The sequence below is a fragment of the Astatotilapia calliptera genome, chromosome 20 (genome assembly GCF_900246225.1).
Source record: "Astatotilapia calliptera chromosome 20, fAstCal1.2, whole genome shotgun sequence".
Taxonomy (NCBI): Eukaryota; Metazoa; Chordata; class Actinopteri; order Cichliformes; family Cichlidae; genus Astatotilapia; species Astatotilapia calliptera.
The window spans coordinates 21,252,373-21,279,784 of NC_039321.1; the positions used below are offsets into that span (position 1 = coordinate 21,252,373).

Genomic DNA, 27,412 nt, shown 5'->3' on the forward strand with positions numbered 1-27,412 from the left:
TGGTCTTTTATTTACATTGACTCTGACTTGCCTGACTTTACTTGAGGCTTGACTTGTGACTTGAAGATAAAGACTTGAGACTTACTTGAGACTTACAAAACAATGACTCGGTCCCACCTCTAGGTGATTGTAGCGCAAGCTCAAAAAACGACAAGCGGGCTTGATAGGCAGCAGAAGTGAGAAGTAAGGAAGTAGAAATTTTTACTGTACTTAAATAGAATTTTCAGGTATCTCCACTTTACTTAGGAATTTATGTATCTGTCAACTTTTGATTTTAAACAAATACCAGTACTTTTTCCTCCTTACATTTTCAAAACATGTTTATTTTTGGTTTAACACATTCGAGTCAGTCCTGTCCCCCTATTAAACACCAGGGGATGTCGCATGAAAATAGATGAAAGAGGCAAATGGTGTGCCATAGCCAGGGGTTAAAGTGGGCCGGCATTTTTATTTATTCATTTTATTTTGCACAACATCGGAACAGTTGCAGGACGGTTGCACTCCGTCAGCATCTATTTAGCCCTACACAAGATGAGCGAGCATTAAGCGAGTCATATTTTTTAAGTTGTAAGTCGTTTCAAATGCAACATTTCTATTAGCTCAACAAATGTCCACAAACACACAGGCTTTCATGCATTTTGTCGCACAGTGTGTTGCTAGCTAACGGTCCAGCTGCTGTATTTCACAGGGAGAGAAAGAGAGCTAACTACACTCAGAGATGGAAAAAGATAAGAAAGACGGAAGAAAAGGAAGAAGAGTGGTTAGAATTACAGGTAAGAACTGCTCAGTGGTATGTGATAAACTGTAAATGTAAAGCTTACAGGTCAGTCCTCATGTTTTTAAATCAGATTTTGAGTCTGTACATTTGACATTATGCTTTTTCATGTTGTGAAATGTGCTGCAAAACAAACTGAGATAAAATAACTGGTTTACTGTGATGGATTTAAAGTGCGTGTGACTGGTACGCAGTGGCTGTGGTGCTCACGGTCAGAGTTCAGTTACATAAAGGGTAACAGAGTTAAGGTGATGGTGCTTAGATTCATTCACAGATTGAAACCTTCACACCAACTTTATCCTGTGTGGAAAAAAGACAGCATAAACAGAATACTGTCAGTGTAGAGGATGGACATAAAAGACAAGGCATGACCATAAAATACTCAAAGGATAAATTCAATTGGTTTATAATTTTATTACATAGTTGGAAAAAAAAGTTAAACAAGTAAATAAAGAAACAACGTAAAAGAAAAGTAAAAAAACCCAAAAACAAATCAGTAAATAAAGGAAAACGGTAATAAAAAGAAAAAAAAGGGCCCCAACAATCCCCTCTGAGCAAGCACTAGGCGACAGTGGGGAAGAAAAACTGCCTTTAAACGGGGAGAAACTTCCGGCAGAACCAGGCTCAGAAGGGGCAGTCAACTGCCGGGACTGGTTGGGGGGTTAGGGTGGAAAAAGAAAAAAGATGAAGGAGAGAGGGAAGAGGTGTTAGGAGAGAAAGGGAGAAGGGGGAGAGGAGTGGTGAAAATTAAGATGGAACAGAGGTGGAGGACGACGAGGCTACATGAATAAGCAGCAGCGCCTTTTCTTCTTTTTCAGGTACTTTTCCATGAGCTCTTTTTTCTCCAGGATGAGGGTTCTCAACTGATCGTTTGTTTCTTCAATTTCCTTCTCAAGTTTCTGGCATCTTTGCTCCGTTTCTTTTACTGCTCATTTCTTCTTGTGATTTCTTGAAGCTTACGCTGCAGGTCTTCATTTATTTTCTCTTGTTGCTGCTTTTGTGCAAGCATTTCAGCGTTTTCACACTTCAAGTTGTCTGAGTTCAACAACATCTCATTAATGACCTCTGAGTGTTTTTTCGCCATTTCATTGATCCTACGCTGCATCTTTGAACGTCGTTTTTCCAATACTTCTCCTTCCAGTTCAGGTGTTCTGTCCTTCATTGTATTAATTTGTTCAGTTGTAGATTTCTTCTCTCCAAGTCCTGGAGAATACGTTTTTTTTCTTTTTCCTGTTGCTCTTTCTCTTGAAGAAGCTCTTTATTTTTGCACTGTTTCATCCAGCCTGACTTTCAGCACTTTGTATTTTTCCTTTATGCCTTCAAGTTGGTCCTGCATTTGTGTGACCTCTTCCTTTTTCTGTCCGAGGATTTGTACAATTTCTTCCATAGCTTCATCAAGCGTTCCTCGGAGCACCTGATTCTTTTGCTCCATGTTTTCGAGATCCCTTTGCATCTCCTCAATAGTAGCATTCTTGTGTTGAAGCTGGGCAGACGTTTCTTTTAATTCAGCACTCTTTTTCTTGTTTTCCTTCATCAGGAACAAAATCTTCTCTCGTGCTTGACCAAACTTTCCTTCCCAGGCCTCATTAATAATTTTTGTGTAAGGCTGGCGTTGCTGTTGTTTTTCCAGCTCTTGATTTCGTGCTTCCATTTGTTTGCACTTCTCTTCCAGTTGAAGCTTCTCTTCTTCAATTTGTTAAATTTTTGCATGTAGGTCGGAGTTCTCCTGTAATGTCCTTCGGGCTGATAAGACACTATCCATGGTTGTTTTTCCTGGAGCGATTGGCCGGCCAGACCTCAAAGGAGAGGCGGCATAATCTTTTTTTCTTTGTGGGCATTTTCGTGGATACATGTTGGCGCCTGTGCACAGTGACTCTGAAAAGGTTTACAAATACTTCCAAATATATCTCTGGTCGAACGTTTGAAGGCTGCGAACAAACTGACTAAAAATTGCTGCTCCTGACCCCTACTTAAGGAAAAAACTTCAAAGGATCAAAGGCATGATGTCCACTCTTTATGAATCACATGGCATTTTGGAACAGGGATGGGTTTTTTTAAACTGTTTTTAAATTTTACTTGAGTGTTTCTTAGTTTTAGACCAGTTGTTTAGTCTGAGGCTTACAGCTGAATTAACAGTAAATTAGTACAGTCGAGTCATGCAGGATGATCACCACTTTTATATATTCAGTATGTGGGTCAGAGTGAGTGTGGATAGACAAAACACAATGATCAGGCATGACATTCTCACTAACTAGTGACACCGTGTCACCTGCGACACACACACACACAGCACGTATGATTTTGCCGGTTTCAGCTGCTGGTTGTTAATGTTGCAGACAGATCCCACTGTAACAGACTGCGGCTGTGCTTGAAGGTCATAACATGTTTTCATTCATTAACCTATCGTATTTCCATGAAAGCATAGCTATGTAGGCAGAAGTCATTTGTCGAGATTGCTGTAAGCAAAACATTTTCAACCTCAGTTTATCACAGAGAAGCAGCTCTCCTCAGCCTCACAAAGAAAATAAATGGAGGTCATTTAATTTGTGACTTTACTCTCAAATAAAGCTTTGTGTATATTTGCAAGTGCATTCATTTTCAGCTTCAGGATTCAGAAACTGTAAGGAATAAATTGATTGGTTTATTTACTTATTTGACAGCGAGGAAAACTTCTCAAGTCAGCAGCAGTCATTGTTCACAAGAGTAAAGTAGCGTCTCTCGGTCTGGCTCTCTAGGAACCTCAGCGTGTTGTTCCCATGGAAACAAGTTTTATACTGAGTAATTGTGTGTGTGTGTGTGTGAGAGAGAGACAGAGAGAATGCATACTTTACTTCAGTTTTTTAAAACAAAACGGATGAAAGAATAAATTGGATGTATAACTGATAGCCATTAACTTAGGGCTGATTTAAAGTGTGTGTGTGTGTGTGTGCGCACACATGTGTATGTGTATTCCAGGACTGAACAATGATTACCTTGACCTTCAACCTGTTGAAGCTAAACCTGCATTTCCTGCAAAGTTTGGGACATTAAGAGAATTCACAATGACAGTTTTGTGCAAAATGTTTTTTTCTGGTTCTCGGGGCCTTTAAAGACAATCACTCTTCTAAGCAAGGTCATAGTTTTTTTTTAATTGCAATTCTTGCAGTTGTAAAGTTATTGCAGTAACAAAAGCTCAGATTAAAACTGATTTTCAACTGACCTACCTTCAAGTTTATATTTAAATGAATGCATTTCCATCTAATCTAATCTAATCTAATCTAATCTAATCTAATCTAATCTAATATAATATAATATAATATAATATAATATAATATAATATAATATAATATAATATAATATAATATAATATTCTGTTTTTGTTCTTAAAAGTCGGACCATTAAGTTATTTGAAAAAGACAAAAAAAAGAAAATCATTCATTTTACAATTTTAAGTCCTCTATGACCTTGGAAAATAGACACTGAATATCTAATATATATAACAAATCGCAATTTTTAGTTTAGCCAGTTAAATTTATCAGATTTTAATAGCTAAAGTTATCAGATAATTCATAAATTACACAGTGGAACATGTATTTTAAGCATATTTTGTTTTACCTAAAAGCTGAATATCATGCACGTCCAGACAAATGAAGGGCACATACCCATGTTCCCCCAAAGAGTTAATATTAGCTACCCTTTCAGCCGTGACTGCCCCATCACCTTAATAATAACACATTAACAGAGGTCAGTTGACAACCAGCTACCAGTTTGTACGTACTACACACAGACGTTTGTCTGTAACACATCATACTACTTCAGTTGGGGCTTGAAGGTAAGTCTGCTTGTCTTACATGTAAGTATTTTATCTTCATTCAAGCAGCTTATTTGTAATTGCATTAGTCACACTGCAATGCAAACACTTCAAGGCAAAATGAAGAGCCCGGATGAGCCTCGAAGGAGTAAAGCGGATGGCGAGAACAACAACTGGGAGCAAGAAAATCAATCGGACACATCCCATAATAAGAGCCCGCTCCTTTCGGATCCATGGAAACCATGCAGACGGCACCGTGCTGTTGTCAAAGGTCAGAGTGACGTTGGAAAATCGTTATAATCTGATCAATACTGATGCAATCAATCTATCTGAGAGCAGCCATGTGCAATCTTAATCAAGTATGTAGTTTTACGCTGGAGCTCCAGTTTGGTTTGACCTCAATCTGAAAAGTCATACATTGATCAGAATCTTGAACTCAATAACAGAGTTTATTGATAAGATATTATCACATCTTTTAAATATGTATTTTCTGCTCTAAGGACAGGGTGCAACACTGAAACCTAATTACTGATTTGATATCTTATTAATATTCAGTTCTCATACCCAAGTATAATCGTTTGCTGTTATATTTCATACTATACATCTGGTGATTTAACTTTCATATTATATTTTTATACTTCTGTTATTTCAGTTATATTAAACTGTCATTTGATTTCATTATTACTTGTGTATCCAACCACAGAGCTGCGCACAATCCTTGTTTTTTAGATTCATGCAAGGCTTGGGTCAGGTCACTTAACTTGAAACAACAACTACAGAACCACTCGTGCTAATACTGAAGTAAGTAAAAACATTCTTTACTGCAGTAGAAGTACAAATACTAGTGCTAAAATATTCCTGTTACCTTTACACAAATATATGTGGTAGAAACATCCTCCAAAGAGCTACTTTATACTTTGAGTACATTTCAGATCCTGTACTTTTTCACTTTTATTTGAGTAAAGAGGTTAAATCAGTACTTCAGCTTTTTCTGGAGTGTTTTTTAGCACTAGTGTCTGTAGTTCTACTCAAGTACAGCATGTTTGAACATATTAGTGTTTGTTCTGATGGGTGCTTACTTCAATATTAGCTTATACGATTCTGTAGGTGTTGTTTCAAGTTAAGTTATCTGACTCAAGCCTTGCACAAATGGAAAAAAATAAGGATTGTGCACAGCTCCATAGTTGAATACACAAGTGTGGGGGAAATCTGTCCCCTGTGTTCTGGAAGAGGCACCCTAGAACACGTCAGCAGCTGCCCGAAGGCCCGGGCAATGGTCGGTATCGTTGGCGTTCCTGCGATCCAGGGGCTTTGCAGGATGATCACTGCAAAGTCCTCTGCTGGCTGGGTGTGGCTGGGGCAGCCAAAAAGAATGCCATCCAGGCTGTGAGTGAAGCGGCAGAGAAAGCCACAAGGTGGCTGTGGATTAAGAGGGCTGATCCGTTGGTAGCTACTGGTATGCAAGTCAAGGCCTGATCACCATCGGGTGGCTCACCTGAGCGAGGGTCTGTGATGTTGTGAGACCCAAAACAACTGATTACCCCAGGATACACCACTGAGGGAATGGGTTAAATGCAGAGAGGAATTTCCCCACGTGGATCAATAAAGTATACCTTATTATTATTATTATTAACCTCTTAAGCCCCAAGCCTACCTGATCTCCTGCCTTTTGCCCCCGTATCAGGGGGCGTTGGAGCTTAAAGCGCTATACAAATACAGGCCATTTACCATTTAAGAGGTTAACTCCAAGTGGACAAACAAAAGTAGAACAAAACAAGATGAAGACAAAAAATATCCTTAGTTTTGGCCTATTTTTAATATGATCATTTATGTTCAATACGTTGGGGTGCTCATACGACTGTGACCCAAGTGTTTATATTTTCAGATTGTTTTGTACAATCTAATTCAAAGGCAACAACTAGAAGGCTGGAATCAAACAATGCAAACTAACCTAAAAGATTCAAACCTGCTCTGGAAACTGCTGAATCGAAACTGAACTGAATCCAATCTGATGAAAAATGTAAAACTTTAATGCTCCACAGCTTTCCAAGTAATTGTGAACTTTACCTTTTAACTTTACCACCTCTGTAACATCTCAGCACAACGCTGTTGCTCTGACATGCTAAACCTTTTTGTTTCCTTAGAGCTGCTGTTGAAGCTGAGGTGTTGTCTGGGAACAGTGTGTGGGATTGAATGGTATGGCTACGCTGCTCTGGGTATTTTGACTGCCATCCTCAGTTTCCTCATGGACCTCAGTGTAGCGAAGCTGCTGCGAGGTGGATACACACACACACACACACACACACACACACACACACACACACACACACACAAGCTAAGTAAGCAAAGCACACAAATAATCAGTGCTTCTCTCTCGTGTCTCTTGCAGCTCACCAGTGGCTTTATACGATGCTGGAAGGAAATGTTTTGCTGCAGTTTCTCTGCTGGACTCTTTACCCAGCATGTATTTGTGCCATTGCATCATCATTCTCCCACAACATCTGTCCTTTCTCCACAGGTCTGTTGAGCAACAAGCAGGAAACATGATTAGTTCAGGTGTTTTTTCACAGGCTGTGCTGCTTTTCTCTGTATTCTGAGAGCATGGCATTGCAACCGTCCAAGTCCACAGGTGAAGAAAGAGGGAATTAGTTTTTATTTTAGGTCTCAAATCTATCTTAGTTAGATTGTGGCTTGGGGGATAGTCACCACACACTACAAACAAAGCTCTAGCAGAAAACACCCCTTCCTTGAAACGTTCTTCAGTATGCAATTTAGTTCTGTGAGAACATTTTTAATCAACAAGCTTACCTAAAACAAAGGTGTCCATGTCAAAACTGAAAGAAAAAAGCAAAACTATTTGTCCAAAGATGATGTTTATAACTAAAAAGACTTGATTTTTCTTTACAACTCATATCATCAACGCCTCATAATGCCTCTAGATTCAGACTCGAATGTATTTATATTATTTATGCTATTTATTTATACTTTTAATTCAACTTTAACATAAACATACAAAACAATAACACTAATGATATAGAGGTCTCAAACACTTGTTACAGGGTTAAAAGTCAATAGAAAGTGATTATTATTGTGAACAACAGGAACTACTACAGCACGAAAAACTCTCCATATATTTACATGCAAACCTGATTATTGTTGTAAGACAGACTTGGAAAAATTGTGAGCCCATGCTTTAAAGCACCAGTTTTTTTTAGATGTGACAGCTAAGCAAACACTGAGTCTCTACTAAATGTGGATGTGTGTGAGCTGATGAGTATTGCAGTAGCAAGCTTTTGCCATTCATTCACTTACAAGTGATCATTACCGTGGAAGTTATGTAGTGTTTGGCTACAACACGGCATAAGATTAGAAAGGCTAATTATCCAAGGTGATTTTGTGCGGCCACACCGTAACATGAAAGGACATTCAACCTTTTTATCTTCATTATAGTCTTAGAAAAAAGATAAATGAGCACAAATGAACGTGAATATTCATTTTTCATCACCCACTTTTTTTCTCTTGAAAACGTCTTTCTGTCTATCTAAAATAAATGGTATTGAAAAACAGTCAAATGAGATATGAAGAAGTCAACTATGATATTAGCAGTCTCAGAAATCTTGTATGAAGGATGTAGGATAAAGCATATCTAAGGGACTATGTGTTCTATCTGTCCACTGTTCGCAGTGCAGCTCTGTACTGTAGCCCAGCGGTCCCTCTGGTCTCTTACTTGCAAACAAAGCAAACAAGGAGACATCTCAGCTGAACCATAAAAAAGGAGAAATTGGTTTGATTTATGCAACCAAAATCCCCCTGTGCAGATATAGCCTTTACAATCAAATACTGAAACACAGTTCATCTTCAGCTTGCCTGTTTTGTGTTGATGGTCTTTTTAAGTCCCAAAGAAATCCTTGCCTTGACGTTCCCCTCTATTTAATCATTCAAAAATCATTCTTGCGTATTCACCTATAATAGTCTTTTTTGCCTTTGTGATTGCTTTTGTACCTCAAACTCAATCTTGTACTCCCAATTGTTTATCTTCTCAGGCTCAGGGATACCAGAGGTGAGAACCATGTTGGCGGGATTTGAAATGCCGCATTATTTGTCTCTCACTAATTTGTTTTCCAAGTTCTTGGGCCTCATCTGTACACTGGCTGCTGGCAGCACTGTTTTCCTGGGCAAAGTGGTAAGATGACTCAGCATGTCTTTTTGTTACTCAGAATGCGCAGCAGTAATGTAATCATTTTGCTAATGGTGTGTTTTCTGATTTGTTGTGACGGTTCTGTATATTTACCTCGAAACATCAGGGTCCATTTGTGCATCTTTCCACCATGGTGGGAGGTTACCTGAGCAATCTCTGCACTCTCATACAACGTGATAAGAAGGTAAAGCACAGAGAAGTAACTAAAAAGGATGCTGTACATTAAAACAGTCTGTGTATGTTAGAAATAAAGCACATTTTAATTCAACTTTTTTGATATTTAAGCCCAGAAACCTTTCAGTTAAAAAAAAAGAGAAAAGCTTTGATAAACCCCTTATATTGCACATCAGGTACCAAACACCAGGCAAACAAAGCCAGAGATGATTTAGTGGCACAGCTGAAGCTCAGGTGTTAGAGTAGGTAATCTACCAATCACAAGGTCATTGGATTAATCCCTGACCCCTCCAGTCCACCAATCCAAGTGTCTTTGCACAAAATACAGAACTTTTACTTGTCTCCAAAGCAGTACGTGAGCTTAGGCCTAAATAAATGTTTGATCGGGTGAATGACACAGTTGAGTGAGACAGAAAGTTGAGTGCTCAGCACAAGTGGAAAGGTGGTATATAAATCCATTTAGTGGCTAAAAGAGATTTAGAAGTTAGTAAAAAACAAAAGGAGTGTGAACACTGGATGTCATCATTTTGCTGTAAATAGGACCCCTAATCTGTTTGGACAAATAATTCTGACTCAGAATCTATTTGTCATCTTCATCTCTTTCTGCTTACCTCATTGCAACACATTTAATCCTTGGGTTAAGATCAAAGCCTAACTGCTGTAACAGATACCTGATAATGAAAGTGCTGAAATAAGTGCTAAGTGAAATAAAAGTAAGTGATGCATAAATATAATACTAGAACTTGTCTACAGTCTTCCTGGACAGTCTAGAAATATTAATCGCACAGCAGCCCATTATTTGTCAGATAATTCCATTAAAAATGCTCAAAAGGACGCAAATGTTTTTGAGAGGTCCAGATCAGTGCTGAGGTGAAGCCTTTCCAAAATGCTCTAGCTCAGCGGTCCCCAACCTTTTTTGTGCCACTGACCGGTTTATGCCCAACAATATTTTCACGGACCGGCCTTTAAGGTGTCGCGGATAAATACAACAAAATAAAACTAGTACCGGTACCGAAAAAAAAGAAGATTTATTCATAACACACGTGAAAAGACCCAGGAAAACCGAGTTAACGATAAAAACGATAACAAAATAACGCTGAAAACCGATAAAAACTCTGAAAACCATACATTTCACACCTGAGCCTCAACTCTCGCGGCCCGGTACCAAACGACTCACGGACCGGTACAGGTCCGAGGCCCGGGGGTTGGGGACCGCTGCTCTAGCTGTAAGTGGGCAGTGTCATCTTCCACCTTTCAGCCAAAGCTGCCATAAGCAAATCATGCAAACTTCAACCCTCATGCAGTTGTCCTAAATGAGAAAATTAGCGATAAAAACTAAAATTGCTTCTTGTTTCAGGTTGCAAGCATTTTTGGTTTATACTTTAAATTTGTGCGTTTTAACATGATGGTCTATGGAGGACGACTCATTTTTGGAGCCAGCCACGAGTGGCCGTTTGAGGAACTGCAGCTTTTGACACGTCAGAAAAAATGAATCACATCGAAGGACTGAAATAATTCCAGTAAAGACAGAGTCATCTTTACAGGAAACACAATAAGAGAACATAGGCTCTACATGCTTGTTAAGGCCTGAGTGATGTCTAAATGTTAAGAGCTTTGTGTTTGATTCTTCCACTGTTTGGAGGCCATGTTATTTGAATCATAGCAAGGGACCTCAGATGGGCTCAGACGGGGTGTGAAATGCTTCTCTGGAAAACAATAAAGGAAATCCTGCTACGTTCTTTAAAGCATAAAAGTCTGAAAAAAGAGACAGCACACACACTACAGCATGTGTTTCTTGTAGGAAAAAGCAGCTGGACAAATGTTGGTTGTATCTGCCGGGGTCGGGGTAGCCAGCTGCTTCGGAGCTCCCATTGGCGGTGAGAAAGCCAGGTTGAGCTTTTTTTTTTTTTTTACTTTTTATGTATCTGCTCACAGCAAATCTGTTTTTCGCACAGTTACTCAGGTAATGCTCTTTTCTGCCTTTGATTTCCCTTTTGCATGCTTCACAAAGTTGCTGTTCCCTTTTATCCTCCCTCAGCCCTATTTGGTCCCCCATCGTGTTTGTATATGTTCCTCCCTCACCTCTTCCTCCTTTGATCACCTCTCCGCCTAATATTTTGATCTTCTTACCTCCATTTCTCTTTTGCATCCTTGCTGGAGGTTCATTGCCAAAGGTTTGTGCTTGAAGGATAAGCTCAAAATGTCACAATTTACATAAAACAGCAGGGGGTCTGTTAACACCTGAAATATACCCCTATTTCTGTTGGCATAGATGCAGACAACACTATTTATTACAGCCTTCCAAAGATTGTACTGTTTAAAGTAGAAAGGGCTACTGCCGTCGCATGCAAAATGTCATCTGCACCTTATTCCTTTGTGTCTTTGCTCCTCTTCCCCTGCAGGTGTGTTGTTCTCTGTGGAGGTGATGAGCTCTCACTTCGCCCTGAGGCATTACTGCCCATGCTTCTTCTCAGCAGCCTGTGGGGCGTTGACCTTCCGACTTTTAGCAGTGTGGGGTGGAGATGGAGGTGATGGATGCACTAAACACCACTTGCTCCTTTAATAGTCTAGAAGTAGAGGGTTTACTTTAGAGTCACAGAAAAAAAAGCCAAATAAAGCCTAGAAGAAGAAGAAGGAATTCCCTCCAAATATGGAAAATTATTGTGTTGCATTGGCCAAAAAAAGAAAGAAGAACACAGTTCACTCAATCAAAATCGAAATATTCTAAAATGAGAAGCTTAATATGAATGCGCGCCTTGTTTTTCTGTATCAGTGCTTGGGGCAGTGGAGCTGAAACAGATGTCAGAGAAAAATGTTCAGCAGTACGTCGAGTAAGTGGTTCAGAGGGTCCAAATCTATTAATTATCCACAGCCTTCCACCAGACAGCCAGACAGCGTGTTGATTCAAACTGGATCCAAACACCAAATTCCTGCAGGGAAGGGTTAGGGTAATAAACTTGCTTTCCAGCAGCTAACAGCTCAATAATCAGGCCACAGTAACAGCTCCTCACAGCAACAAGGCCAAGATAATATGATGATAATGACTGAAGAGCTGAGATTTTACTGAAGTCAGACTTACAAGGACACTGTGCTATTTCCTTTTTAAAAGCTGGACCACTTAACACCAACAACTGCGTAGGAAAATAATGACATTTTAAACATGTGTCCTAGATTATACTGGGCCACCTACACGCTACACCTACATGAGCGCTCAGCTGTAGAAACACAGGACATGAAGCTCCAACCGCACAGTTTTTATGCTGATGTTAATGTCAGAGAAGATCTGGAAGTCTGCAGTTACTGAGTCAGCAGAGCGTTGGACACTTCTTTTTTTTTTTTACACTGTGTGCCTTTAGTACTTGGTGACGCTGGTTTCCACTGTGCAGTAGTACCATTGACAGCTGATCATGTCATGGTCCTGGGTTGCTGTCCCAGTTTTTCTAAGTTAAGGATCTCTTAGTTTTGGTTATTTTAATACTTACCGTTTACAGTTGCTTTATGTTTTCCCTCGGTTTTCCTGGTTTTGTTTATATTAAGTTATTGTTTCAGTTCATCCTGCCCGTCTCAATCTCTGTGTTTGGTGTTGCTCGTCTTGCCACTTCCTGTTTTATTTTCATAGATGTTTGTCCCCTGTGCCTTGCTAAAGGTTCTACTTCCCTTGTCATCCCTGATTTGTCCCCACTGCTTTTCCCACCCGTTTCCCTCTAGGCTCATGTCCTTTTATAGTTATTGTCTCAGTCACCCCTTGACCTTTGCCAGGTCGACCACAAAGTCTATCCACTCCCAGAATTTTCTGTAAAATCACTCCTAGTGGCTCCTGGTTATTTGCATTGTCTGGCTTTACTTTCTGCTTTTTTAGCATGTTTTCCTTTTACATTGATCAGCATTCACTTCCACTTAAGCATCCAGCATCCACTTTGGAGGAGCGTTGGAATTCAGTGAGCTCTGCAGAACGACTTGTTCTCTTACCAGTGTTTGTAAAAGCAGACTGCGTGGATAGGTGCTTGATTTTTCTGAGCCTGTGGTAACTGGGCTGAAAACACCTGAATTCAAAGAAGAGACTGTGTGGCCTGTTGCTTTGTCTACATGACAGCAGCTCCTTTACTGCCTGCAGTGCACCAATAATCCACCAGTGGGCAGAAGATGTATGTCACTGCAGCTTTTTCAGTTGCCTATTGATCATGTTGACACATGGATCTCTCAGAAACCCATGTGCCAGACTGTCTGACATAAACAGACTCTCCATCTCTCTCATGGTATTTATCATGAAGATGTCTCATGTTGAAGTAAATCCTTAATAAATGAAATATTTTCTTTTTTTAAATTCTGATTTTATTTCTTTCTGTTGTCAGTAATGTTGACAGCTATATAATAACTCGCCGTGTCAAACATCAACTTTGGCAAAGTTATTGGAAGCATTTAAGCTGGCAGACTGTAAAATCCAATACATTTTGAGTTCAGTAATGTGAGGGATTATTAAATTTGAAAGGCTGTGGGGAAGATTGAAGTGATGCAATTTGTTTTATGTCCACAGAGACTCTCCAGGCCTTGTTCAGAACTAATTTCCCCGATGCTTTACCTTTCTACCCGCTGGAAATTCTGCTGTTTGCTTTCTTGGGGTAGGTTTATTTTGACAGTATCTGCATAATCAAACAGGTCCTCTTTTATTCTCTGTCTGACAGATAATCCCTGACTTCTGGCATTCGTATTCATATCAGTCACAATGAAAACCAGCTGTTTTTCCTGCTGTACCAATTAGCATTCAAATTTTTTTAGTCTCATCTCAACCATTTCCTCCTCCTCCTTCTCCTTCCCATGACTTCTCCAAGTGTAATGACTTCCGATAGTCTGTTGCTGCCTGGATTAAAATTAGCCTCTCATCTCTCACTGTGGTTTGTGTCACTGTCTGAAAACAGGCTGCTGTGTGGGGCTGTGAGCTGCTGCTACCTCTTCTGCCACAGGTGGATCCTGCGTTTCACTAAAACAAACCCAGTTTTCGCCAAGATGCTGACGACAGAGTGAGAGCTCTTTGCAACCTGAATTGTGCTGTAAAATCTGGTTGACAACTTATTTGCCTTTTTTTCCAGATAGAAGCAAATATTTGTCGAGTAACACACTTTAAACCCCTGAAAGCATGGACTAGAGTAGATAGGAAAACATTTCAGGTTATTTAGAAGTCAGACAGACAATTTTAAAAGCTAATGGAATGAACCAAATGCCTGTATTTTGCAGGAAGGCTCTGTACTCAGGCATGGTTGTCTTCTTCCTGGCATCACTGACGTTTCCCCATTTTGCTGGTCATTACATGGCTTCTAAGGTGGGCATCAGCAGCATTTAAAGACATAAACACTGCAGTGAGTCACGCTGTTGCTTTCGTCTGAATGTTCCTTCATTATAATGCACTTTATTCTGAGTCACTCCCGTGTATGCTGCGTTGCTCTCATCCTCCTATAAATTGTAACTATTAATCCACAATTATAGTCTGCAACAATTTCACCGCTCACTCCAACACTTGTTTAACTCCATTACAAGCTCAAACACTTTGTTTGTGTTTGTCATTACTTTGCTCTTCCTTAGACATTATTACACTCACCACAGAGGCTTATTTCACTTTTATTTCTGTCAGGGTGTCAGCTCACAATATCTAATTCTATCTCAGTAACTCATAACTGAGATTTTTGGCGCAAAGCTTCTTGAATAATTTCCCAGTTCTAACATAAAGAAGAAACTTTCTTGTTTCCTAATTCCATTTAAAAAGCTCTGATTGACTCTGATTGCTGTTTTTTTTTTTTTTTCAAATCATAATAATCCCATTAAGCTAGCAAAGACGCTAATTGATGCCGTTGTTGAATATCACCATCACATCAGAATGAATATCAGCATAGAAATGCTCTTAGCAGAGGTAGTGCATCTGAAAATGTCGGTCATGTGCATTGATGAGCCACTGCTTAATTATTCCATGAAAAACTACCAGTTTAGGCAGCAGCCCTGGTTCAGCTCGAACATGAGGCCCTTTGTTTTTCCCCACTCTCTGCCACCTTTGCTGCCTGCTGTCCACTGTGCTATCTAATAAAGGTCAAAAAAATAATGTTAAAAAATATTGGTACACACAGTTTTCATGCAGATTTGTGTGCAAATTTTGGTATCCATCCAATACCAAATACAGGGCCAGAATTCCCGATACGAACACTGATATCGATACTTTTAACTTAATGGCAGCTTATGTAGGGAAGAGCAGCGTGTAATGAGTTATGAGATGAATCATCGTGAATTTGCATTTTCTGATTTTAACAGCCACTAAATCTGTGGCTGTAATTAGAGAAGACAACAAAACTCGTACTTCAGCTTTTCGTGTATTTTGAAACTGAGGTTTTTAAGACCCGGAATGCAAATGTGCCTTTTTATAAAGTGCTTTGGGTCAGCTTTTGCTGTTTAAATGTGCTATAGTTTATAAGTAAAATCGATGTGACAGTCAACACGAAAAAGTTCAGATATTTTTCATAATGCCTGATTGAGTTATATTTTTTATTTCTTAGAAAATAATTTAACACAATTCCTACATGTTGAACTTAAAGGATAGAAACAAAGTATCGATCCGATACCAACACCGGCGTTGCTGTTGATATCTGGATCAATCCGCCCAGCTCCAGTGCAAACGCACTCTTTGTAAATGAGGACCAATGTTAGCATCAGTCTGTTTTTGTTTCATAATGTGAGGTAGTAATACTAATATCACTAATCTTTTAATCAGTACACCATGAAGGAGCTCCTCACTTCTTTCCTGGATAGCAGGCAGTGGACCTCACAATCCCACAACACCTCCGAGCAGCTGCAGCCTTTGTTGGAGTGGAGCTCATCAGGGACTTCTGTCTACTTCTCTTTAGTTTTCTTTCTGCTCATGAAGGTACAGGAATGCAAAGGTCAATGAAATCATCTTTTTATCTGTCTAGGAATCCTAAGAAGGCACCAAACTCGGCTGCGACTCCTCTTGTTCCTCTCTGCTGGGTCACAGCGACCCATAATTGGAATACAGTAATTGACATTTTCACAATAGAATAGGCAAACTAAAGGCTGTTTAACCTTTGAGGATGAAATGTCTTGTGATGCTTGATGCTCAGTCATACCAGCACTGCGGGTGGAAAGAATGGGTTTTTGACCTTTAACAGCTATTAAAGTAATAGCCCAGTTACTGGTTTTAATCAGTCCCATTATGTGTCCACACATCTCTTCTTCTCATTTTTGTTTGAAGCAGACAGAACACCTTGGAAACGCACAAAAAAGAAAATGAGTTTAAAAGAAAATTTCTACACTGAGAACAGCTTCTGATAGTCACTTTAGCAGGAACCAATGAGCAGTTCTCTCATTTCTACATTTAAATGTGAAACGCAAATGCACATAATGGAATCATTTGTGCATAAATGAGAGCAGTGCAAACACAGCCTGATGTGACTCCTCTGGATGCTCTGTGTCTTTGTGTGTTGTGTCTGAGATGTGGATGTTGGTCCTCGCCTGCACCCTGCCTCTGCCAGCTGGATACTTCATGCCAGTGTTCATCTATGGTGAGTGTTTCAACTTTCAATTTCAATATAACAAGTCCGTCTCACTGCATCCCCCATCTGCAGGAGTGAAATGCTGTCTTTTTCCTAACATGGCAAAGCTACTAAGTAAGAAACCCTTTCTTATTGGTCGTTTTGGTTTCTCTTTTCCAGGGGCAGCTATTGGGCGTTTGATTGGGGAAGGAGCCGCTTATTTGTCTTCCACTGGAGTGACTCCAGGCCAGCAGTGGGCTTCTGTAAACCCAGGAGGCTACGCACTTGCTGGTAGAAAAACCTGACCAGCTGTAGTTTGGTGCTAATATTTTACACTCGCATTGACTTTTGCCTGAATGTCTGAAAGGGACAATTTTGCCTGCATTAATCAGTTTACTTCAAATTTTGCTAAACATTTTCCTAGAGCTACAATTTGAACCCAGTTTTAGCTAATAAGTTAATTTCTATCATCATCATGCCTTTCAACTTTTTAAGTTTTTAAGTAAATTTGCTGAAATGTGGCATTAAATTTAACAAAGCAACAATTCAAAGTGCATCGTATGGTTGGTCTGCTTTAGGTGCAGCGGCCTTCTCTGGCGCTGTCACACACACTTTGTCCCCAGTTCTCGTGGCTATAGAGTTGACTGGTCAGTTCACGCATGCTGTACCCATCCTCCTGGCGACTCTGCTGGCCAACGCCCTATCACGCTCTGGACAACGCCCATCTTTCTATGATGCCTTGTCCATCAGCAAGAGGCTCCCACACCTTCCCTCTCTGAAGAAGGCAAGTCCTCAGTAAGTAAACACAAAAGGCCGTCTGACAATCTGTAGTAAACCTGCAAACCTGTAAACTTTGGTGCTGATTGTGGGTTTTTTGCATCTAGCTGAGCAGTGTGTGTAATAACATTATATTAGTAAGAAAGTCATATCAATATATAAGGCATGAAAATGTACACTATTACTGAATTCTAGCCAGAAATGGGGAAATGTGTGAAAATGTGAAAAAAACTGAATACAAAGTTTATATTAATAAAATATAAAGTTTGTTTTAGTTAATTTTAGGTTTTCTCATTGCTGTTCAAAGCTTGTTTTTCAAACAGTGTTTCACAGTGAAATATTTCATCAGTTGATGTTTGGATCCTCCGACTCTGAAGTTATGCCGAGTATCAAAAGTTTCAACAAAACTTCAGTCCATGACTGAAACTATAAAACTATAAGGAAGCCAACCAAAGTGTAAATAATCATACAACTAACACTTTTATGTATGGCTGTATATAAACTGCTTAAAAAATTATGGGAAGACTTTTTAATCAGAGTACAGCATCAAGTTAGTTGAACGTCTGGGATATTGATCGGGTCAGGTTGTTCATCAGTTTTAGCTGCTTTGGTGTTATTGAGTTCCAGGAGACAGGCAGTTACCCTAGGAGAGCTGACAGGACCGTAGAAGGTCCTTAAACCATTAGCAGGACTGATGTCTGCTCCTTTGACAGAACAGGATGATCACTGCCATAGAATACCAGAATTGGCAGGTCCACCACTGGCATCCTGTGCTTTTCACAGATGACAGCAGGTTCACCCTGAGCACACGTGAAAGGATCTGGAGAAATTATGCTGCCATTAACCTCATTCGGCATGACCGGATTGGCGGTAAATCAGCGATCGTCTGGGGAATCATGTTCATGGAGGGATGCTCAAACCTCTACAGTACAGGCAATCTGGACTGGCACAAGATCTGGGAGAAGATCCCCCAGGACACCAGACATTGTCTTATTAGGAGCACACGCCAACATTGTCGGGCTTGCATACAAGCATGTGGGGGTCATATAAACTACTGAGCACCATTTTTAGTTTCTGCAATGAAATTTGTGCAAAATGGGCCAGCCTGCTGCAACATTTTTGCACTTTGATTTTAGGTATGTCTTTGAATTCAGTCCCCTGTAGGTTGTATTTTAATTTCCTTACTTTCATTCCAAGCACATTATCCAGTCCATATCAGTGCATCCAGCACGACTTTTTGATGTGTTTTGAAAGAGTTCCTTTCATTTTTCACAGCAGTATAGTTGGGGAATGGCTGCAATCACAGCATTGTAAGATGGCGAAAGATGTACCCTTAGGCCCCCTCCTCGATTCAGAGATGGTCTTTCCCTTTTCATGAAAATGGCCTCCTTGACTCCGCGCTCAAACCAGCGTTCCTCCCTGTCCAGGATGTGTACATCCTCATCCTTGAAAGAGTGTCCACTGGCCTGTAGGTGTAAATAGACTGCAGAGTCCTGGCCTGACGAGGTAGCTCTTCTGTGTTGTGCCATCCGCTTCGCCAGAGGTTGTTTGGTTTCCCCGATGTATAAATCCTGGCGCTCCTCCTGGCACTTAAAGGCGTACACTATGTTACTCTGTTTGTGTCGGGGGACCCGATCCTTGGGGTGGACCAATTTTTGGCGCAGCGTGTTTTGGGGTTTAAAAGCCACAGAGACCCGGTGTTTAGAAAAAAATGCGTCTCAACTACTCCGATACTCCTGACACATATGGGATCACTACAGGTTTTCGCTTGGGCAGCGGTTGTCCTTCTCTCCTGGATCGGCTGGAGCTTTCTTTAGGTGCCTTCCCAGCTTTGACAAACGTCCAGCTGGGATAACCACATTTACTCAGGGCCTTCTTGATGTGCTGTTCTTCTGCCTCTCTGGCCGCTGTGTCAGTGGGGATGGTGTACGCTCTGTGTTGTAGCGTCCTGATGACACCCAGTTTGTGCTCCAGTGGATGATGAGAGTCAAACCTTAGATACTGATCCGTATGTGTAGGTTTACGGTAAATGTCAGCTTTTAGATGTCTCCCATTACTGATGGAAATCTCGCAGTCTAAGAAGGCTAACCTGCCACTTTTCATATCCTCCCTGGTGAATTTGATGTGTCGGTCCACCGAGTTAATGTAATCCGTGAAATGTAGTACATCCTAAGATTTAATTTTCACCCAGGTGTCATCCACATATCTGAACCAATGGCTTGGTGGTGTTCCAGGGTAGGATAGCAAAGCCCTCTTTTCCACTTCTTCCATGTACAAATTGGCCACGATGGGTGAAACTGGGGAGCACATGGCACACCCATGTTTCTGCCTGTAGAACTGACCCTTGTATGTGAAGTAGGTGGAATGAAGACACAGTTCCAAAAGCAAACACACTTGGTTGATGCTGAGAGTGGTCCTGTTGCTGAGGTTGGGGTCATCCTGTAATCTCTTACGGACTACCTCCAACGCTTCCGTGACTGGGATGGAAGTGAAGAGAGATGTAACGTCGTACGAGACCATGGTTTCATCTGTCTCAATAATGACATCTCTCACCTTCTCAACGAAATCCAGGGTGTTCTGGATGTTTATAAGATTTGGGGAAACCTGCAGTCAGCTGAGACTGAAGAAGTCACTTGGATGAGTGACGAAACGTTTCTCCCACAAAACGCTACGTCCAGATGAACAGAATCAATTTTTGGAGATTTACTTTCCTGGATGATTGAGAATGCATCAAAACGTTTTAACCAATCAACAATCAACAAACCTGTCTCGCCTACAACTGATTACCAGGCGATTCCCAGGAGCACAGGCGACCATCAGAATCAAAACACTCACAACAATGAATTTAATCTTTTAACCAAGTCAGCCACAAAAAACACAACAGAAACTCATCATGACAACCCACACTGACAATATCTGGAAACTGGGCACAGAGGCTATGAATGTCAGTAATCATATATCTGCTTAGAACTGTAATTAGAATGAAAATCCAAATGAACTCAGATTTAACAGAGATTTATGTGTCTATACTTGGATCATCATCTGTTTGCCACCCACACAGGATATAACCCTTAACCCTCAGGCTCAAATTAAGTTTTTAGTTGCTAATGCACAACCAAGTCCTGCAGTGGTACTTCTGAGTAAAAAAAAACTCATAAAATATGTATGTGGCGTAATCAGGTTGTTAGTTTTTAAGTGTTGCAAATTGGCAACGCCTGCCTTGAGAGGGCTAATGCTTTCTCATGCTTAATGCTGTCACACTTTCAGATATATTTTATTTATAACCTATAGCACGTTTAAACAGCAGAAGTTGACCCAAAGTGCCAGAAACCCAGTTTCAAAATAAATAAAGGCTGAAAAGTGTATTTTGTCGTGTTAACTAATAATCAGATCGATACCGAAATCGACAGTATCACACAGGACTAACAGATATCATGACACCACTTTGGTAAGTTCAGACCACGCATGGATCAGCCTATGTCTGTCAGATGAAGTGTTGTTGGAATAACAAAAGGTCTTCTATATCACTGCCCTGACAGCAGCAGCTGTACTGTCTGACTTCCAACCAGCTCTTATACAACATGCTTCCTGAGTATGAGGGGTGGAAGTGATCCAAATTCATCAGTAAAAGCAGAGCATTGCAGTTCTCCTTTATGCGTTCCTGTTTATCATTTGGCAGCCGCTATTATGCAATTTCAGAATTGATCATTTAATTTAAGCACTGCTGCTTTTTCTCCAGGTGTGACACGATTCATCTCTCTTGCAGGCTTCCATCCACACCAGTCGGACAGGTTGCGGTGAAATCGGTGCTGCTTCAGAAAGCAGCTGGGCCAGTGGAGGCTGAGCAAGCTGTCAGAACCAGCACTGAAATGCAAATCCCTGTGGTAGACTCCTACGGTGAGCGGACAAATGTATTTGATCATAATTCACTCCAATAGTCTGCCTATATTATCTCTTCTTCATTTTATTGCTTTTAAATTTTACATACATGCTGGTCTAAAGCGCACGCACAGGTATGACATCACAAAGATCAACTGAAAGTAAAATAAAATGATGAAAAGTTGTAGCCATCTTAAAGGCTGCAGCAGTACAGCTTCATAAAAGTGCTTCCCCGAGAAGGTGACAATTATGAGAAAATAATCAATTGGGCAGCTGAGCCTTTCGGCAGCAGTTGCACGGATAAATTTTTGTGTTTGGAACAGATGACTCAAAGCCGCTAGAGAGCTGCGCGCACTTTAAACTGCAGCACCGACTGTGGCAAAGAAAATTGATTTTTCTCTCCTCTGTTTTATTGAAGAGTCACAGATTTTGCTGGGGTTTGTCCTGCGATCAGAGCTGCTGACGTTCCTGCGTCGCTGGAAGACTGAGGTGAAAAGGCTGAATGGAGACAGAGAGTTCACTGAGGTTTTTTTTTTTAAAAGCAGCCGTTTAAAAAGAAGAGCGTGTCCGTGCAATCCATTTGACATTGACTGAATGTGAAACAGCTGGAAAAAAAAGATGATTGAAGTAGGATGTGCTGGCAGGACTGCGAACTGATGGAAGAGTTCATTTCATGACAACTCACATCCACTTTAAAGGATTTTCTATTCACAGAAAAATACTTTATTTTATTTTATTTTTTTAGAGGATTACAATAAACTGTTAAAAGTAGGAAATCAGTTTTTCAAGAAAATGGAACCTACTGGTATTAATTCCAGGTCGTGCTTAGCTGTGAAACTCCAAAACAATGTCTGCCCAAAATGTTGACTGTATTGTAATTACAAACTTACATTAAAATTTTCTAGTTTCTAGTGTTGTTATGCAAGTACAATATAAAACCAATCAAGGCATTTACTTGACTTGAGTTTATACCATGAATATTTTTCTTAACCAATTATAATTTGAATAAATAAACATTTGATTTTGTATATTTCAGTTGCATTTTACTCCAAATTACTGATTCATGTTTATGAGCAATTGAAAACCATGTGTGTGTGCAGAGTCCGGAGAAACATCTGGATGAAGGATGCTGCATTTACCAAACCTCCATCGTGATATCACCTCACAACACTGTTCAGGAGGTAGGGGCTCTTTGTTAAATGGAACTGGCAGCGTTACCAGTCATTGATTTAAAGCAACAGTTGGCCCAACAATTGCAAGAAATCCTGTTTATCACTTTCTGAGAACTGGAGGATGATGCACACTTTCCAAAGCACAAACCGGGAGGCAGTTAGCAGAGCATAGCATAATCAGTTGGAAAAAGCTAATAACTAATGAGCTGTTTTATTCACTGTTTTATTCCATTTATGCACAGACTGAAATTGAAAATAAAAGCAACTGGAGCTAGCTTAGTTTTGAAATATTTAGATATGAGTAAAACACTGATGCAGTCTGTCTCTGAAAATGGACCTATCTGGTCTCACATCTCCTGCTTCTCTTAAGTAATGAGCAAATTTTCTGAATGGATAAACTGAACTGTGTTAACTCTTTATCTCTGTCTATCTGATCCTCTCCACTAGCTCTTAGAGTGCCTCAACCATCTGCCACACTCTTCATCTCTCTCCACCTGTTCTCTCTGCTGTTGTTCTCCTAAAAAGAATGCAGTCAGAATGCCAGAAAATCTCACTTTTTTGATGATTAGATCACAAATATAAATACAATAAACCTTTTTTTTTAATGCACAACACTTTTATTCAAGCAAGGAGCAAAACTCATGAGATCATGAATCTCTTTTGTGAGCTCAGGTTTGTCTCTGGCAGGTGAACTTGCAGCTTGCGCAGAGGGTTTATCTTGCTGGGTTGCAAAAGCATCCTCTTCCCTTCCTCACAAAACCTTAAGTTGTAGCAGAGGCTGTGGCACGTGTGCTTCACTGACTCATCGGCTGCTACAGCAACAGGAGACTACACTTCCTCCACCTTCTGGCATTGCCTGCTCCTTGTTGCTGTCACCATCTTTTTTCCTGCAAAATATTTTTATACCCACAGCAAACAAACCAATCAAACAACCAGCAACCAAGTGCCAACAGTTAAAAGCCCTGTTAACTGGTGCTCTCTCTCTCTCCCTCTCTCGCTGCACACTCAAACAAAAAGCTTTGTAGCCAATTAGAGTGAAGTAAATGTTTGAATTGCACACAGCGAACCCAAATCCTTGTGTTTCTGATCAACAATATGCAATTATTTTGGGGGACTTGCTAGACTTTTTTTTTTTTTTAAATAAGAAGGCAGCTGTTCTCAGAAATAATAACCCCCACTACACTGCTTAACAAATGATAGTGGACAGATACTATTGGATTACATTACCCTAGCACATAAAGAGCAAGATATTTCTCTCGTTAAATTGGAAGAGACAAAAAATGAAGCCAAATGAGAGCAAATTAAAATTAGATTCAACAGATGGCTGAAAAACACTCTAAACACTCAGTTACTTAAATATGTGAAGATAAAGACAGTCTCATCCACAGGGCATATAATTAAAAAAAAAAGTCTTCTTTGCAACGTATCTGACAAAACAGCGGGGAAGAAACAAAACAGCGACAACAACAAAAACCCTGCAGTTTCCAGGACATCAGATGAATATTTATGATCTCATCTGAGAAATTGCTTCCATTAACCCTTTTTTCCTCTGCGTGTTCTCAGGCCCACAGTATACTGAGTTTACTCGGATCCCAAACCTTGTTTGTTGCAGACGAAGGAAAGCTGGTCGGGCTTATCACGTGGCCAGAGGTAGGGAGTGTTTTTGTGTACTTTCACCCATGCACAGATGTTACCTTCAACATGCACGTTTTTGTCACATTCCCATGTTCCTCAAATGAGCTTTACTTTGTGCAAACGAGACCACGTCCTTGTATGGATTTGTTAAAATTATGCAGGGCGCTGGGAGAAAATAGCTACTTATGGATTCAAAGCAGTCTCATTTGTTCCTTACCTCCATCTCTTCCTCCTTCTCCCTTTTCTCCTCCAGATGAAGAGGATATTAGAGGACTTGGCCAAAGAAATCTGAGCGACATCACAGCGACATCATCACGTCAGCACATCCTATCAAAATGTATTTTAAATAAACATGTATCCGTCTCTGCCTGATTAGCTCAACGTGTTTAATAATGATGTAATTTCTCTAACAATATTTGCACACCAAACTATACTGTTATCACCTGCAAACTCCTGTGAAAAACATTTATCAGAGCCTATTATCTTTCATTTTTATTTTTGTAATTAGAAGGATCTCGTCCATTAAGCAGATAGCACACAGTCTCATTTACTGCTTTGCACTTTGTCTCACAGTAAAATTGTAAGCACAAAGAATATTAACCAGTGCTAATAAGAAGAAAAACAGTTTTAAAATGTATACAAGTAATAACAGTCAGTCTCTGTTCAGTATATATTAGGTCCTGTGGGGCGCAACTGAAAGTTATGTGACCATGCATCTTAAATAATAACCCAGGGGCAGCCATGTTTTTTTTTTCCCTTTGGGGAGGGGGGTTGGAGGGGGGGGTGTCTTTTTGCAAGATGAGGCTTCCTTGAAAATACACCCAAATGTTTTTGTTTTTATTTTTTGCTTATGGCATTTTTTAAGGGATCAGTGTAGTGTATCTTTGGTAAAGAACTGGGCGGATCAATCCAATATATGATAAGATACTTTGTTTCTATCCTCCAAGTTCAGTGTGTAGCCCAATGAATTGTGTTAAACAAAACATGCACTATGAAAAATGTCTGAACCTTTGACAGTCACGTCTGTTTTATTTACAGCCCACAGCACATTTAAACAACAGAAGCTAATCCAAAGTGCTTTCCAGATGGGCACATTTACATTTCAGATCTCCAAAAAAAGTTTCAAAATACATAATTGCCCCTTGGGGATAAATAAAGTCGTGGCTCAAGAGTTGGCAGTTCGTCCTGTAATCGGAAGGTTGCCGGTTCGAGCCCCGGCTTGGACAGTCTCGGTCGTTGTGTCCTTGGGCAAGACACTTCACCCGTTGCCTACTGGTGGTTCCAGTGTCCGGCAGCCTCTGTCAGTGCGCCCCAGGCTGGCTGTGGCTACAATGTAGCTTGTCATCACGTGTGTGTGAATGGCTGGATGACTGAGCGTGTAAAGCGCTTTGGGGTCCTTAGGGACTAAGTAAACCACTATACAAATACAGGCCATTTACCATTTTGGATTCTGATGAAAAGCTGAAAGCTGTGTTTTATTGTGTTAATTTGTTAAAATGTGTTCAGAATTTGCAAATCGATGCTTCAACTCATAAGCTGCATTTATAAGTTCAAAGTAGTGATATTGGTGTTGGTATTAGTAATCGATACCAACATTTCAGTATCACACAGCACTACTTTGGTACACTGACCTATGATTTCTCCTGTGACTTGTATCTATGAGAGATAATTTTGAAAGTTCAGAAGTTTCAGACTTGGGGTTGTAAAATCAAAAAGCTTGTCCTGATTTAAATTTGGTTCAAGGTCTTCCTGTAAGCCCCTGGGCTGTTTTCAACATGGCTGCTATTTTTAAACCTTTCAGTAGAAGTCCTGTTCTGAACATCTGTACTTATGTGAGCCAGACCTCTATGCTCATGTGACCAAAAGACCCTTTCATTGCGCATGTGCCATGTATTACGCTGCCACACCTCAAGGTTCAGATCGTTCCTGCTGAATTTTTTCCCTCAGCCTCTTTGGGCTGTTATATTACAACTCTGCACTGACAGCCTAACACGAAGCCCTTGGGCTTGTGAACAGTGACTTTTCCACTAAAACTGCAGAAAATTGCTCTGCTCTCTCATCACCACCTCCGTGTGAAATTCAGGTCAATTTGAAACATAACTTCACTTTTCCTCTGCACAAATTTGAGGTCTGAGGAGAAATTGTTGAGTGCACAGTGGAGGTGGTCATAACTAGACTTCAAGGGAGTGATCAACAAACAGGAAACTGGAAATCCACCAAATTCAAACAAGGTAAGGTGCCTAAATTTCACGAACCTATTCACACATTTTGACTGAATCTTATAAACTTGTTGCCCACTGAAGGCCCCCTGAATTTAAAATTATAGCTGCTATGTGTTGAATGTAACAGTTTGTGACTTGGACATCCTTCCTAGAGTTACCACAAGGAAAAGACACTGGCATTCTTCAGTTATGCTGACAGTGTAATAACTATGTAAGTAATTGTTGAGAACAAGGGCAGAAAATAACAAGCTCCAGCGGCAAACATGAATAAACTGGAGTCATCCTTTAAGAAATTCTTTGAAGCAATAAATTACTTTTTGGCTTTCAGGAGCCTCTGTGGCCGCAAGTGGTAATTGCAGGCCACTGGTGCATTAAATTCTGTTGTGATCTGAGTCTGAGTGGCTCCACTTCCAAAACCCCCTTGGAAGCCTTTCAGTTGCTCATGCATTCAATTCCAAATCATCAACCCAAGCCAACAATTTTGCTGTCCATTCATTTCAAGTTAGCACATGGGTAATCTGATTGCGATGAACGAAAGCAGCCACAGTGGTCAAACATAAGCTCCCAGAGGAGTCGCTCTTCTTCTTTTGCAGGACGCTGCCATCTCGGACTTATTTTTTTTATCCTTGTCCTACTGTTAGACCGAGGCCCTCTTTTGAAAAACAGCCTCTGTTTACTTTTCTCTTGCTAACATACACTTGTGACCTTTCATTCAGCTGCGTCACATTTAACTTTAGATGCTGCTGCACTGCAGTAATAAATAAACTCCTTAAAGACTTTGTTGATGGATGCGATCACACTAGCCGTGCACAGCCACTGAGGTAACAGAATAGCCACAGCACGCCGCGCGGCAAAGCTTCACTTTGTGTAAGCTTGTGCTAAAAGAACATCATGACAGGAAACAGCAACACCACCTTTCTCCTCTCCCTTCTCTCCCTCTCAAACACACACCGGCTGCACAGTATATTCTGTGTTCTTCTCACTCGGTTTTTTCTACGCTCTCCTCGTCTCTCACCGCTCCCTGCATCTGCTCTCAGCTCGCAGACAGGAAAGTGTGAATTATGGCTAATCACGGCTGAAACTCGGATAATTGGATGTGTGCTTACGTCACCTCTCTATTCACACGAGAAATCCTTAATTTATAAGCGAAACCTTTTCCTTCAGTTCACCTGTTAGAAGAAAAGAGACCACGACACAAACAAGACAGCCTTGTTCATCACATATATTAAAACATACTTTATAACAAGGTATTTACAGCATA

At 40.4% G+C, this 27,412-nt stretch overlaps 1 protein-coding gene across 3 annotated transcripts; it reads left to right on the forward strand.

Annotated features, from left to right (window-relative positions):
• The first annotated feature begins 711 nt into the window (after window positions 1-711).
• clcnk (chloride channel K) lies at window positions 712-24,301 on the forward strand. Of its 3 annotated transcripts, none has more exons than XM_026154235.1 (20): window positions 712-773; window positions 4,681-4,836; window positions 6,710-6,841; window positions 6,955-7,083; window positions 8,609-8,748; window positions 8,870-8,947; window positions 10,739-10,814; window positions 11,340-11,465; window positions 13,472-13,556; window positions 13,854-13,955; window positions 14,170-14,254; window positions 15,689-15,841; window positions 16,427-16,496; window positions 16,647-16,757; window positions 17,045-17,261; window positions 21,010-21,140; window positions 21,541-21,611; window positions 22,223-22,303; window positions 23,858-23,944; window positions 24,183-24,301. In XM_026154235.1, exons 1-20 carry the CDS (start codon window positions 719-721, stop codon window positions 24,219-24,221), a joined length of 2,124 nt encoding a protein of 707 aa, XP_026010020.1. In that variant the 5' UTR covers window positions 712-718; the 3' UTR covers window positions 24,222-24,301. The 3 variants fall into 3 exon arrangements, with proteins under 3 accessions (XP_026010020.1, XP_026010021.1, XP_026010022.1); XM_026154236.1 differs by lacking the exon at window positions 712-773 and adding an exon at window positions 4,196-4,586; XM_026154237.1 differs by lacking the exons at window positions 712-773; window positions 4,681-4,836 and adding an exon at window positions 4,858-5,366.
• Window positions 24,302-27,412: the final 3,111 nt, after the last annotated feature.

Bases quoted from the DNA above. Each gene is read 5' to 3' on its own strand.
- clcnk (XM_026154235.1), top strand. From the start codon at position 719: ATGGAAAAAGATAAGAAAGACGGAAGAAAAGGAAGAAGAGTGGTTAGA. The intron at 17,262-21,009 runs GTAAGTAAACAC...TCTCTCTTGCAG, and splicing joins CTGAAGAAGGCAAGTCCTCA to GCTTCCATCCACACCAGTCG. The intron at 21,141-21,540 runs GTGAGCGGACAA...GTTTTATTGAAG, and splicing joins CCCTGTGGTAGACTCCTACG to AGTCACAGATTTTGCTGGGG.